The sequence below is a fragment of the Chrysemys picta genome, chromosome 25 (assembly GCF_011386835.1).
Source record: "Chrysemys picta bellii isolate R12L10 chromosome 25, ASM1138683v2, whole genome shotgun sequence".
NCBI lineage: Eukaryota > Metazoa > Chordata > Testudines > Emydidae > Chrysemys > Chrysemys picta.
Genome location: NC_088815.1, coordinates 10,833,146 through 10,844,640, shown reverse-complemented (window position 1 = coordinate 10,844,640; position 11,495 = coordinate 10,833,146). Strand labels below are relative to the sequence as shown.

Sequence of the window (11,495 nt, the reverse complement as noted above, 5' to 3'; positions counted from 1 at the left end):
TTTCTCATCTATTTTAACACTGGATGGGGCCTCTGGATTCAATTAGGGGCAGCAGAATAGACAGTGGTGGGTCTGAACTAACCCACTAAGGAGCCAACTCAGTGAGAGAAGCTGTTGCTTTCCTGGAGGGAAATAGAGCTGAAGGGAGAGCCATGTACCCTGATCCGCCAGACCAGCACAGGCCAGTGGACAGGGGGACAGGTGCTGGGGAAGCTGTTGTGTTAATGATGTAGGATTCTGTGCTCCCTGGGCATTCTCTGCTTAGCCCTCACCATGCAAAGGGATTGGGTCTTGCAGTATCAGGGGCACTAGCAGCTCTGTCCGTGTGTGTGAGTGTGTGTGCGTGTGTGCACGCAGTGAGTCTGGCTCGGTGTCTCTGGGGGCAGTAGGGGGTGTTTGTATCTCTCTGGCTTTATCTAGGGGTGACTCTATATGTCCATGTATGCGGTGTGTCTGGATGTATTGATGTTGATGTGGTATGTTTTTGTGTGTGTGCGCGCTCGGTGTCCGTGTGTGGTGTGGAGGTTTGTGTCTTGTGTGTGGGTGTGCATGTGTGGTGGTGTCTGTGTGCGTGGCTGTGTCTATGTGTGTGTGTGACTGTGTGGGTGTGATTGGGATTGTGTCTGTGGGTGGGTGTTTGTAGATGATTGTATCTGGGGGAGCGTGTTTGTGCATGGGTGTGACTGTATCTATGTGTGTGCGAGGGTGTTTTTGGCTGGGGGTGGCGTTGAGTCTGGGTGTGCTTGTCTCCAGCACCTGGGAAGATAAGCACTAACCTCGGGCGCTCAGTGGGGAAACCTCCCAGGGCTGGGGCCCGCTGGGTGCGCCCAGGGCCGACGGCCCCCCATGCAGCCCAGCCTTCCCTGGGCCCAGCCAGCCCCCGGCCTTCCGTCTCCATAGAGAAGCCATTAAGATCAGGAACGGAGATATGGGCAGCTGAGCTGCTGACATCTGCTGCCCCGGCCTGGGGGTTGTAATTAGGTTTCAATCCTGGGAGCCGTGTGGAGCTGGGAGCTGGAGATGGGAGGGGACGGCTCTGTTGCTTTGGGAGCAAGGGGGGGGCATAGAGAATGGATCCCTCCTCCCCGATCCCACCCCTCTTCCCCTCAGCAACAGGGCTGGGCTGCAGGGAAGACATCGAGGCTGCTGGACCCTGCCAGACCTGGTGGTTCCCTTGGTCTCCCTTGCTGCCAGCCTGCACGGCTGGCGGTCACCCCACAGGCTCTCCCAGGGGAGCCTGGGGGCCATGCAGCCTGCTAATCCCAGCCCCTTCTCCACCCCACCCAAAGCCCTTCCGCTCATGGCCCTGGCCGGCCGGAGCACTGATATCTCGGGGGGGGGGGGCGCGGAGAGGAGAGAGTAAGAGGGGGGCCAGCCCATGGCAGGAGGGGAACGGAGCGGGCATGGGAGCAGGTGGGCAGTGATCCCAAATGTGGGGGACCAGGCCCGACACTGTCTGAAGAAGCCGAGGGGCTGCGTTCAGGTGCTGTTAGCAAGCAGGGCTGAGGCTGGGGGGTGGGGGGACCTGTCAGGAGCGGGGGACAGACGGCAGATCAGCCCCAGTGGGGCCCCCCCCCCATGCCCAGCAGTCTCCTTTCTGAGGGACCTTTGAAGCTGCAGCTGCTAACAAGCTGTTTTTACGGGCGACAGGCAGCGGGGGGAGCGGGGGAGGCTGGTGGAATAAAGAGGGGGCTGAAAAACACCTTTTCATCCAGCTGTTTGATCTAAAGGACAGCGCTGAATTCATTAGGATCCTTGCCAGCACTGCCGGCCCTCGGCGCTGGGCAGGGAGGACCCTGGTCCCAAAGAGCCGGGGAGGAGGTGGGACAGGAACAGACCCACGGATGGACACAGCGAGACACGCCACACAGTACATACAGTGTACACGCCATGCCACGCACAGACACACCAGCACATGCCTAGACATACAGACGCAGATGTACACACTGAGACACCCACAGACATGCAATGTAAGTGCCAACACACACACACACACACACAAACACACTGAGACACAAAATGTACAGACACTCAGATGTACACAGTGGGACACACAGACAGAAAGTGTACACACCAAGACACATGCACACACAGACATACACACTGACATACAGACATACACCTAGACATACAGATACAGGCACTCATGGACTCCCCAAGACACACATAAACACACAAAGGATCCATCCAGACACACACAGCACACACACGACACAGGCTAATACACAGCCACACAAGCCCAGCCATACACACTGAGGCACACCCAGATCTATATTTTACATGCCGCAACACACAGAGAGAGCCACAAACACACACACGCACCTGCAGAAATGCACACAGACCTATATGTACATGCACCCCTGCGGCGCTCCACACACGCACACAAACACACACGACCCACCACAGCAGAGTCGCACACCCAGACGTGTACACAGATACACACGCACAGAGCCACCTGCAAATACACACTTCACAGAGCCACACAAAAATACTCTGATGCCCCACTACACAGATGTGCCCACGCACGCCCGGAGCAATGGGCTGGGAGCGACGTTGAAGTGCGTCTGTGTGTGTGTCCATACATGGGTGCAGGTTGTGCTGGGAAGTGCCTGCCTTTGGATTGCCACGCGTGCTTTAAGGCTCTGCAAACATACCCAGAAAGCATGGCATTTTCCGGGGCCCTTTCTGCCACCAACCAGGAACCAAAATACCCTGAGACGCCCCAAGCCTGTTTGATTCCTCCCTTGCCCCCCGCCCCTGCCGCCAACTTCTCCCCAGAAAACACCTATGAAAAAAACAGAAACCTAAATACTGGAAACCCAAAGACAACCCCTCCAGAACTCACATCCCCACCTTGTATCCCTGGGGGTGGAGTGTGTTTGCTTGAACTGCTCTCTCTGCAGTTTGTATTCGTCCTGTTTCCATGGGTGTGCGCTTCTGTGCGTGTGCACGTGTGTGTGTATGTGTGTGTATTCATACAGCAAATGCTCATACCTCCTTCTATCTGTGTAAGCACTGCGTGTGCATTTGGTCCCTGCAGGATCCACATATGTGTGTGCTTGTCTATGTACACGTGCGGCTGTATGTTTTACAGTAGGTCAAGAATCAGCCCCCCCCCCCCCCGTATACTGGTGTCGGAAAACTCCCGCACACCCGTTTGTGTGCACACCCAGCCAGGCAGACCCGGGCTCCCCGTTTCAGTTTAGGGCTACGTACTTCGGTAGCATGGCAGGGAAGAGACGTGGGATGATTTAGTTGGGGGTTGGTCCTGCTTTGAGCAGGGGGTTGGACTAGATGACCTCCTGAGGTCCCTTCCAGCCCTGAGATTCTATGATTCCATGTGTGGCCGAAGTTAAACCCAGCCCTGCCCAGCCAGCATGTGTCTGGTGCTATTGCTCTATCGGCCAGATCCTGAGGGCCTGATTCTTCTCTCACTGACGCTGGTGCAACTCCTGAAGTCAATGGACCGACCCTGAGCGTAGCGAGCTCAGAACCAGGTTCTCGCTCGTTGTTCTGGCCCATCGCCCAGTGACCCTGCCCCTCAGCAGCTGCAGGGCATGGGGTGGGCAGAGGGACAGTTTAAAAGGGCACTTCTAGCCCAGTGACAGGGTGCACGGGAGCAGAGTGACTGCCCCCTTGCCTAGGCCGCTCCGGGAGCAGGAATCCAGGGATCTCTTTGGAGCCAAGAACCCCCCCAGAGGCCCAGAAGAAAGGGACTGTTGTCCCAGCAGATGAAGCAGATACTGAGACTGTGACCACACCCCTGCCAGAGCCCGGTAGGCCGTGACCCAGCAGGGACCGTAATTTGGGGTGGACCAATGAGTGGTCCGGCCACTGCAACACCCCTTAAGGGCCCTGGGTCGGGACCGGTGAAGAGGGAAGCCTGGGGCCGTCTCCCCTGCTCTCACTCCCCTCTGTTGTGCCCGAACCCCCAAAGAGGGGACACAAAGGAGAGACGGAGGCCTGCTATATACAGCCTGCCAAGGCCCCTCCAGGACAGGCAGACTGGAAAGACCTGTGACGCCACTGCCTGACCACTAGGCCAGCTGGCCAGCGGGCTGAGCCGCTGCACCAGAGCTCCCCGAATCAGCCCCCCTCTGAGTTTTTCCTTGTGTTACAGTGGCACTGAGAGGCCCTGGCTGAGATCAGGGCCTCCATTGTGGGAGAGCTCATAGCCTAATAGGTCAGACTTATTAGCCCCATTTTACAGCCTGGATGGCTGAGTCCCCCCTGAAGGCTGGGCTGCCCGGGAGGGGTGAGCAGTTTGCAGTCAGGCCTGCTGGGGGGAAGCATGTGAATTGGTTTCCTTTAGCCTCACTGGCGCTGTGATCTCTGCCTCTCCTCCTTGTTATTCCAGGGTGGACGCTGAGCCATACACCTCCCAGGGCCCCGGGCTCTTTAACATGCTGTTCTGGTGCAGCAGGAAAGTTTCAGCAACCTGCTAATCACAGCCTGCTCCTGGAGAGGAAATCCTGGGGGGGGGCTGGAGCGTCTGGATCTGCGAAAGGACTCCCCGCCCTCCCCTTCCCCTGAGCTTGGAGGCACTCCTCTGTCCCCTCAGCTGGGGTCCTGAGGACTTGCCGGGCAGGGGAGCCTGGACAAGGAGGAGCAGGTGCTCGGTTGGGATGTTTCTGGGGCCCCCATCCTTCCTGCTGGTGGGGGAAGCAGCAGCGGAGGAGAGAAGCGCTGTCCCAGCTGGCAGCCCGGGGTCAAGGAAGATCTGGCGGCTCCAGGGCAAGGCGGGTCAGGGGCACAGAACAGATCGATCCGGCCTGGAAATGCAGGGCACTGCCGCAGGGCAAGGAGCGCCCGTGCGATTTCACATCAAATTCTCCAGCCCATGTTAGCTACACACATGACCCAAGCACACACACATACATGCTACACATATGCCTCGCACTCACCGCACGTATCCCAGGCAGGCATACCTACGACAAACATACACCACACATGGCCATGGCACGCACATGCTGGACGCACACATCCCTACACCACACACACACACACACACACACACACACACACACACACACACACACACACACACACTGTGGTTTGGCAGGCTATGGGCCTGCTGCTTGGGAACTGAATTCTTTTCATGTCTACAGTATTTCTTCTCTTAGCTAACACCAGGACGGGTGCGGGGTGGATGGAGGGATGGATGGATCGATCGATGACAGGCCGCATTCTCGTACCCTGGCTGCATCCCATCTCTACAGAACTGATGCAACATTTTGTCACCCCATAAGAGACCTGCAGTGACAGGCACCAGGATTAATGACACTTCCGTCCCCCCAGTCTCGTTCCATTTTAACTCCTTCCTCCATCGATCAGTGCCCAGATTAAACCGCATCCCAGGAAGCAGGGTCTGGGGATACCTCTTCCCGCCACCATTCCCAGCAAGGGGGGAGATTACAGGGTCATTGCAGCTTGGGTGCACTAACGGCCTCATCTTTTTGCATGAAAGAAAGTTTCCTTTCCAGTAGAGCTTATTTGGGGGGTCTTTGTTGGAGTCGTGCTGCCCCCTAGTGGCAAAGATAGATTCTTCCTTTTCGAGGCTGCGCTTGTAAAGATGGGCCCTGAGGTTGTTGCTACATGGCAGATGCCGAAGCGAGTTACTGACTCTTGGTACCCGGCCCCCGAGCTGGGAACTCAGCGGCACATAAAGCTGAACCCAATGCGGCGATGGGATAACAACTGGTGTCTAGAATCAAACGGCTCATTCCATAGCGCTACGTCCGCGTAGGCATCACCGGGCTGCAGAAATGCAGCTGCCTCTGGGGAGGAGGGCAGCTGCTGCACCACAGTACCAGCGGTGGTGGGGACTGTAATAATAATATAGGGCTGGGCTTTCCAAAAGGGCTTAAGGGAGTTAGACAAGCAAATCCCATTGAGATACATCTCTCTGAGGCTCCTTTGAACACCCCCTTCCACTCTATGCATCCGAAGAAGTGAGGTTTTTACTCACGAAAGCTTATGCCGAAATAAATCTGTTAGTCTTTAAGGTGCCACCAGACTCCTTGTTGTTTTTGTAGATACAGACTAACACGGCTACCCCCTGATACCCTTCCATTATTACTGATTAATTATTATCTCTGTAGTATCTCGCAGCCCCAGTCAAGGATCGGGGCTTCATTGTGCTAGGGGACGAGAGAACGAACAAGCCACACACAACAGAAGTGCTTAATGCTCTGATCGTCCAGGGACGGGTGCGGTATAAGAACCCAGACAGAACAGTATTGTGCTAGGTGCTGTACGCATACCACAAAGACAGTCCCTGCTCCACAGAGCTGGTCGTCTAAAGAGGCTTTTCCGATGGGGTGAAAAGCCGAGCGCCTGCCTTTTTTCCTCCTCCCTGCCCCCCCTCACTCGGTGATGAGTCTATTCTGCAGCCCCTGCGGGACCCAAGCCAGGCTCCGCTTCCTTTCCTGAATTAATAAACTCTCCCAAACCAGCTTTCCAAGCAAATTGCCCTGGCCCCAAATCCGCAGCCCGGCTACGTTTGCCATCCAACTGAGTGGGTTGACACCTAGTGGATGCTGGGCGGGATTACGCTTGGCCTCCAGCCTCATTAACGCCTGCGCTGGCAAGAGGGAGCCCGGGCTTGGGAGGATTATCTTTCTCGTGAGTCTGGCATTGAGAGGATTGCCAGAGGATTACGCGCTAGAGGAGGAGGTTATTACCGTCCGTGTCACTAACAGGGCCTTGGGGGTAGAGGGGGTGCGTTCACTCACAAAGGCTGACGTAAGGAGCGACACAGAGGGAGCCCATTCGCAGGACACAAGACGTTTTATTGGTGCTACTGACCCCGGAACAACGGTGCGTGGTCCTGAGCGCTGCCCGTGTCACCTGTTCTGTTTACACCTAGCCAGAGGCCGAGCACTCCCGTCACAGAAGCTAACCAGGCCGGCCGCTCACGCAGCAGGGTGTGGGTGTAGGCCGTGCCATCAGGCCTGCCTTTAAGTTTTCTTTGAGGGGTAGTTGGTTCGATGTTTCCCCGCCTTACCTCACCCTCCCCCCAATCCCTGCAACCCCCCAGACAACCACACCCCCATTGCCCCCAAATATCTGCACTGACCCTGCAAACTGCCCCCCTGTGAATCCCCCACTTGGCTGTGATTTGCTCAAAGTCTCCCAAAGCCTGAGCACAGGACGGTCCAGCTAGGTTTCAAAAAGGGTCCTTCATCCTACCCTCCTCTTGAGATGCACGTAAAACAGCCAGAGAGGTTCATTGCTCTGGTGGAGCAGAGGGGCAGGGAGACCAGGGAGCTGGCCCTTTAAGGAGAGACACATGGGCATCGGCCTCACCTGTGACACAGATAACTGGCCTGCCCAGGTGAGGAAAAGGGGTCATGTGACCCCATCAGGCCTCTGAGATAGATAAGGGAGAGGCTGAGAAATGGGGGAGAGACAGGAAGATGCCGGAGAAGGGATCCAGCCCTGGGAGTTGCTGCTTTCTACAGGGCAGGGAGCACCCCAAGTTACCCAGGGAAGGGCTGAAAAAGAGCCTGGGAGGGAGGACTGAGGCTGTGGGGACAAAGGGTCTGTCGCTGGGAAATTAACTAAATAAGGTCCTCCAAATGGGAATCTTCTTGCAGGATCGTGGTCTCAGAGGGGATGTCTAGACAGCAAGCCGAGCCCCATGGCAGCACGTCTCGGAGCCTAGGGCTGCAGCCCGGGGCTATGGCACCCGTGTAGGTGTTGGGGCTGGGGCTGGAGCTGCAAAACCTGGGGACAGAGTCCCGGCCCCGTAGCGGGATCCTGAGACTCGCTGCAGTGGGTTTGCGCTTGCCGTGTAGACGTACCCAGAACCAATGACTGCAAAGAACCAGAGCAGGTAGGTGCCTGCTGGGCCATCCCAGGCCAGGAGGAAGTGCTGTGAGCTGGCCCCCTGCTCCAGACCCCGGCGGGACCCAGAGCTAAACATTCCCGTTCATTCAGGCCGGATCCTCAGCTGGTGTAAATGCGCAGGATCTCCCTGGACTGCAGCGAAGTGTCACTGCCTCTGGTGGGCTCTGCTGGGGGGGGTCTGGCCTCCCCTCTGGAAAGAGGCGGAGGGAGCAGAGGCAGGGATGGGGAGGCTGTCCCAAGGCAGCATGCTGGGGAAGCCACAGGCATTGGCCGGGGAGGGAGCAAGTTCAGGTGCAATCCCACAAGGTCCGTACAGTTGGACCCAACCGGGCCTGCAGCACGCGGAAGGCGGGGGAGGGGGCGTGTCTCTATAACTCACCGTGACCAGTGGATGTGGCGGGCCGGGGGGTGGGGGTCTGTGAATTACCCCTCAAGCCACACGGTATAGACGGGGCCTACCCAAAGCTCACGGAAGTCACTGGACTGGACCCCCCCGCCCTTCCATTGACTCCGCTGGACTTTGGCTCAGGAATCTAGCGGAGAACGGAGTCCACCCAGCCGAGCTGCTCCGGGTCCGTCAGCCACAGCAGCTGGGAGAAACCTGCCTCCTCGGTGCCGCTCACCAGCTGCCAGGAGGGCCTGCCCCTCTGAACCTCCACCGGACTCCATGCATACGCCTCGTCCTGGGGCTGCGGGCTGGCGGCCACCATCCGGGTCCCCACGGCACCCTGCAGGCTCTGCGGCGAGACCAGAGAGAGGAAGGCCAGGTGATGTTACCATCCCTGAAACGAGTTGGCGGGGCTCAGCCCGATGCCCCGCGGGCATGTCTCCACAAAAGCGCCTCAGCGCTTGGCTCTCACTGGCCGAGGGTGGCGTGAGACCAAGCTCATCGCCACGGGGGCATCGCACGGAGGACAAATCGATTCAAGCTTGGATGGGCTTTAATACGAGCACCAGTTCCGATTGGGCTGGGCCGGACAGGGCCGGGCTGGGCGGCAGAATAGCCTGTGGACGGGAGAACTGGCCTGGAAGCCAGGACTCCTGGGTTCTATTCTTGGCTGGGCCACTAAGCAAGTTCCCTACCCTGCTCTGTGCCTCAGTTTCCCCTGTAAAATGGGGTCTCCCACCTGTGAGAAGTGCTCTGCGCTGTAGGGATAAAAAGCACTATATAAAGGTGGAGGGTTACTACACGGAGCACAGCTCAAACGTTGCAGGAGTTTTCCTTTGAATCTTCCTTCCCTTGGCATAAATCCCAGGTAAAAAGTTTCACAACCTGGAACCCACACAATAGCCTGTGAGGTTTGCAAACCTAGATTCCCTGGGGTCCCCCCCCCCCCCGATTTACACCTTCTCTTACAGGATTTGCACTCCAAACCCCGCCACGTCTGGCTGTGACCCCACAAAGGGACCTTGAATGGAGAAGCCATCCTGCAAGGCTCATTTCACTAGTGTAAGTAGTGACGATTTCACACTCAATAGTGAACCAGATGCTGCTGCATTCCTGATGGGGATGGCACGGTGCTTCTCCTGCAGCGTCCCTGTGGCAGAGAAGAGACCGGACTGGGGCTGCAGTGTCTATAAAGGGGATTTTCTCTCAAGGCTCCTGGACACAGACAGACCCTGTGGCTCTCTCTGTTCTCCGGTCTCCCGGGCAGTCACGGGACGGACTGCACGTCCTTCTTACCAGGGGCGGCGGCTGCAGCTGGCTCACGAGGTTCCGCTTCTTGTCCTTGCAGCGCTTGTTCTGGAACCAGACACGGATGACGCGGGGGCTGAGGCCGGTCAGCTCCACCAGCTGCTCCTTCAGCCCGGCGTCGGGGCGAGGGTTGGCCGCGTAGCAGGAGCTCAGGGCCTGGAGCTGCCGCTCGTTCAGGACAGTGCGGACGCGGGTCAGCTTCCCGGAGCCGCCCTGGGCCACGGGGACGCTCGAGCCCATCACTGGGGGCAGGGAAAGAGACAGGAGTTTTAGACCCCAGCAGGCTGGGCAGTGGGGAGCGTTGGTGCACTGGAATTCAGCGTGGGTTGGGGGACTGGGAGTGGAGGGGCCTAGTTCAAATCCGGATAGCAGAGACGGGAAGCTGTTGGCCGGCTCCTCTGTGAAATACCCTCCCGGCCGCATGGTCTCCCCCTGCAGCGTGCGCCGACGGAGCTTGCCCCGTGGGAGTATGTACGGTGAGGCAAACCCACCGCCTTGCTCTTAACTGGGTTTGCCTGGCTATGCCTGGGTAACTCAGCATGGGTCTGTACCAAGACCTCTTCTAGTGCTACCCACGGGGAGCCCCCTTCTGTGCAAGCGACCCGGCCCAGAGCCTACCTGACCGGTGCCACTTGGTCCATGCTGATTCCGGGATCTCCGCCCCTGCCCCTTCCTGCCCTGGCCACTGGTGCATGGGGCAGTACAAGCCGTCCGGCCGCAGAGCGAACTGCTCGCCGGGCAGCAGCCGGCGTTGGCAGAGGGAGCAGCAGAAGCAGGCCTGGTGGTATACAGCCCCTCGTGCCCGCAACACCAGGTCAGAGGGCAGCAAGGTCTCCCGGCAGCGGGTGCATCTCGTGGAGAAGAGCCTGCAGGGGAGAGGAGGGCAGAGAAAAGGGGATGCTCAGACAGATGGGCATGGGGTGCATAGCGGGAGGGAGTTCACCTCCGTAAGCCTGGCACAGATGGGCATGGGGGTGGCGAGGGAGCCCAATGCAGCAACTCCACCTGGGCAAGGGGCAAGAGGCCAGCTGCTTAGCCTCGTTCCCATGACATCCGTAGAGCCAGAGGGATTTACACCAGCCCTTTCCGGGTCCTGCCCACATCCCACGGGCCTCCCCCAGGCTGGCTTCGAGGGGAGCCCCAGGCCGTTGGTCGCCCAGCCTCTGACCATCCGGCAGCATCTGCGCAAGGTGGTTTTTCTCCCCCCCCGCCCCATTTCAAACCAGCGTGGGAACGCACTGGCCCAGGCACAACGAGTTTGCCGGTTCTCAGCCGCCCAATCGATGGAGGATGCCCGCCTGCCATGACAGCTCAGTGCCGCAGCGTGGGAACCACCAACAGGGGGCGCCATGGGGATGGCCCCAGTGGAGACATGGTCCTGGAGCAGCTCAGCCAGCCGCTACCCATCATGCACCTGTTCTGTGGGTTGACCTGGGGCTTTGTCGCCCCCTAGTGGCTGCTCCACAGAGGTTAAAATGAGCTGGCTGGAGCAGGAGGCCCAAGGGTCAGGCCCCCCACACACACACACGAGGCGGGGCCTTACCTGAGATAGTCGGCTCTGCAGTAAACGCTGCCGTCGCGCAGGAAGCAGGTGGGGCTGTGAGCCAGGCTGAACTGGCAGCAGCTGCAGCGGAGACAGCCCATGTGCCACTCTGTGTCGGGCGCCACGCGGAGCAGGAAGGGGCCTCTGATCTTCCCCCCACAGCCAGCACACACCGGCCTGGCGCCTAGAGAGAACGGCACCGGAGCCTGCATTTAGCAGCCACGCCCCACGAGAACCGGGGCGCCGACGGGTCCAACTGAGAGCAGAACCCGCTGGTGCTAGGTGCTGCACAGACGCAGAGCGCGAGAGAGCCCTTGTATTGCCAGAGAGCAATCCGCTCCCCTCTCAGCCTGCCATCTGCCACATCTTCATCTCCTCTCTTTAGCCTTAACTACTAGACCCTCG

General features: G+C 58.6%; 1 protein-coding gene across 1 annotated transcript; it reads right to left on the bottom strand.

The window, feature by feature from the left end:
* Window positions 1-8,384: 8,384 nt before the first annotated feature.
* On the bottom strand, window positions 8,385-11,191 carry LOC101952089 (insulin gene enhancer protein ISL-2-like). The gene is made up of 4 exons (XM_065578105.1): window positions 11,091-11,191; window positions 10,166-10,413; window positions 9,536-9,789; window positions 8,385-8,588 (listed from the first exon to the last, which is right to left on the bottom strand). Exons 1-4 carry the CDS (start codon window positions 11,189-11,191, stop codon window positions 8,385-8,387), a joined length of 807 nt encoding a protein of 268 aa, XP_065434177.1.
* Between the last annotated feature and the right edge of the window lie 304 nt (window positions 11,192-11,495).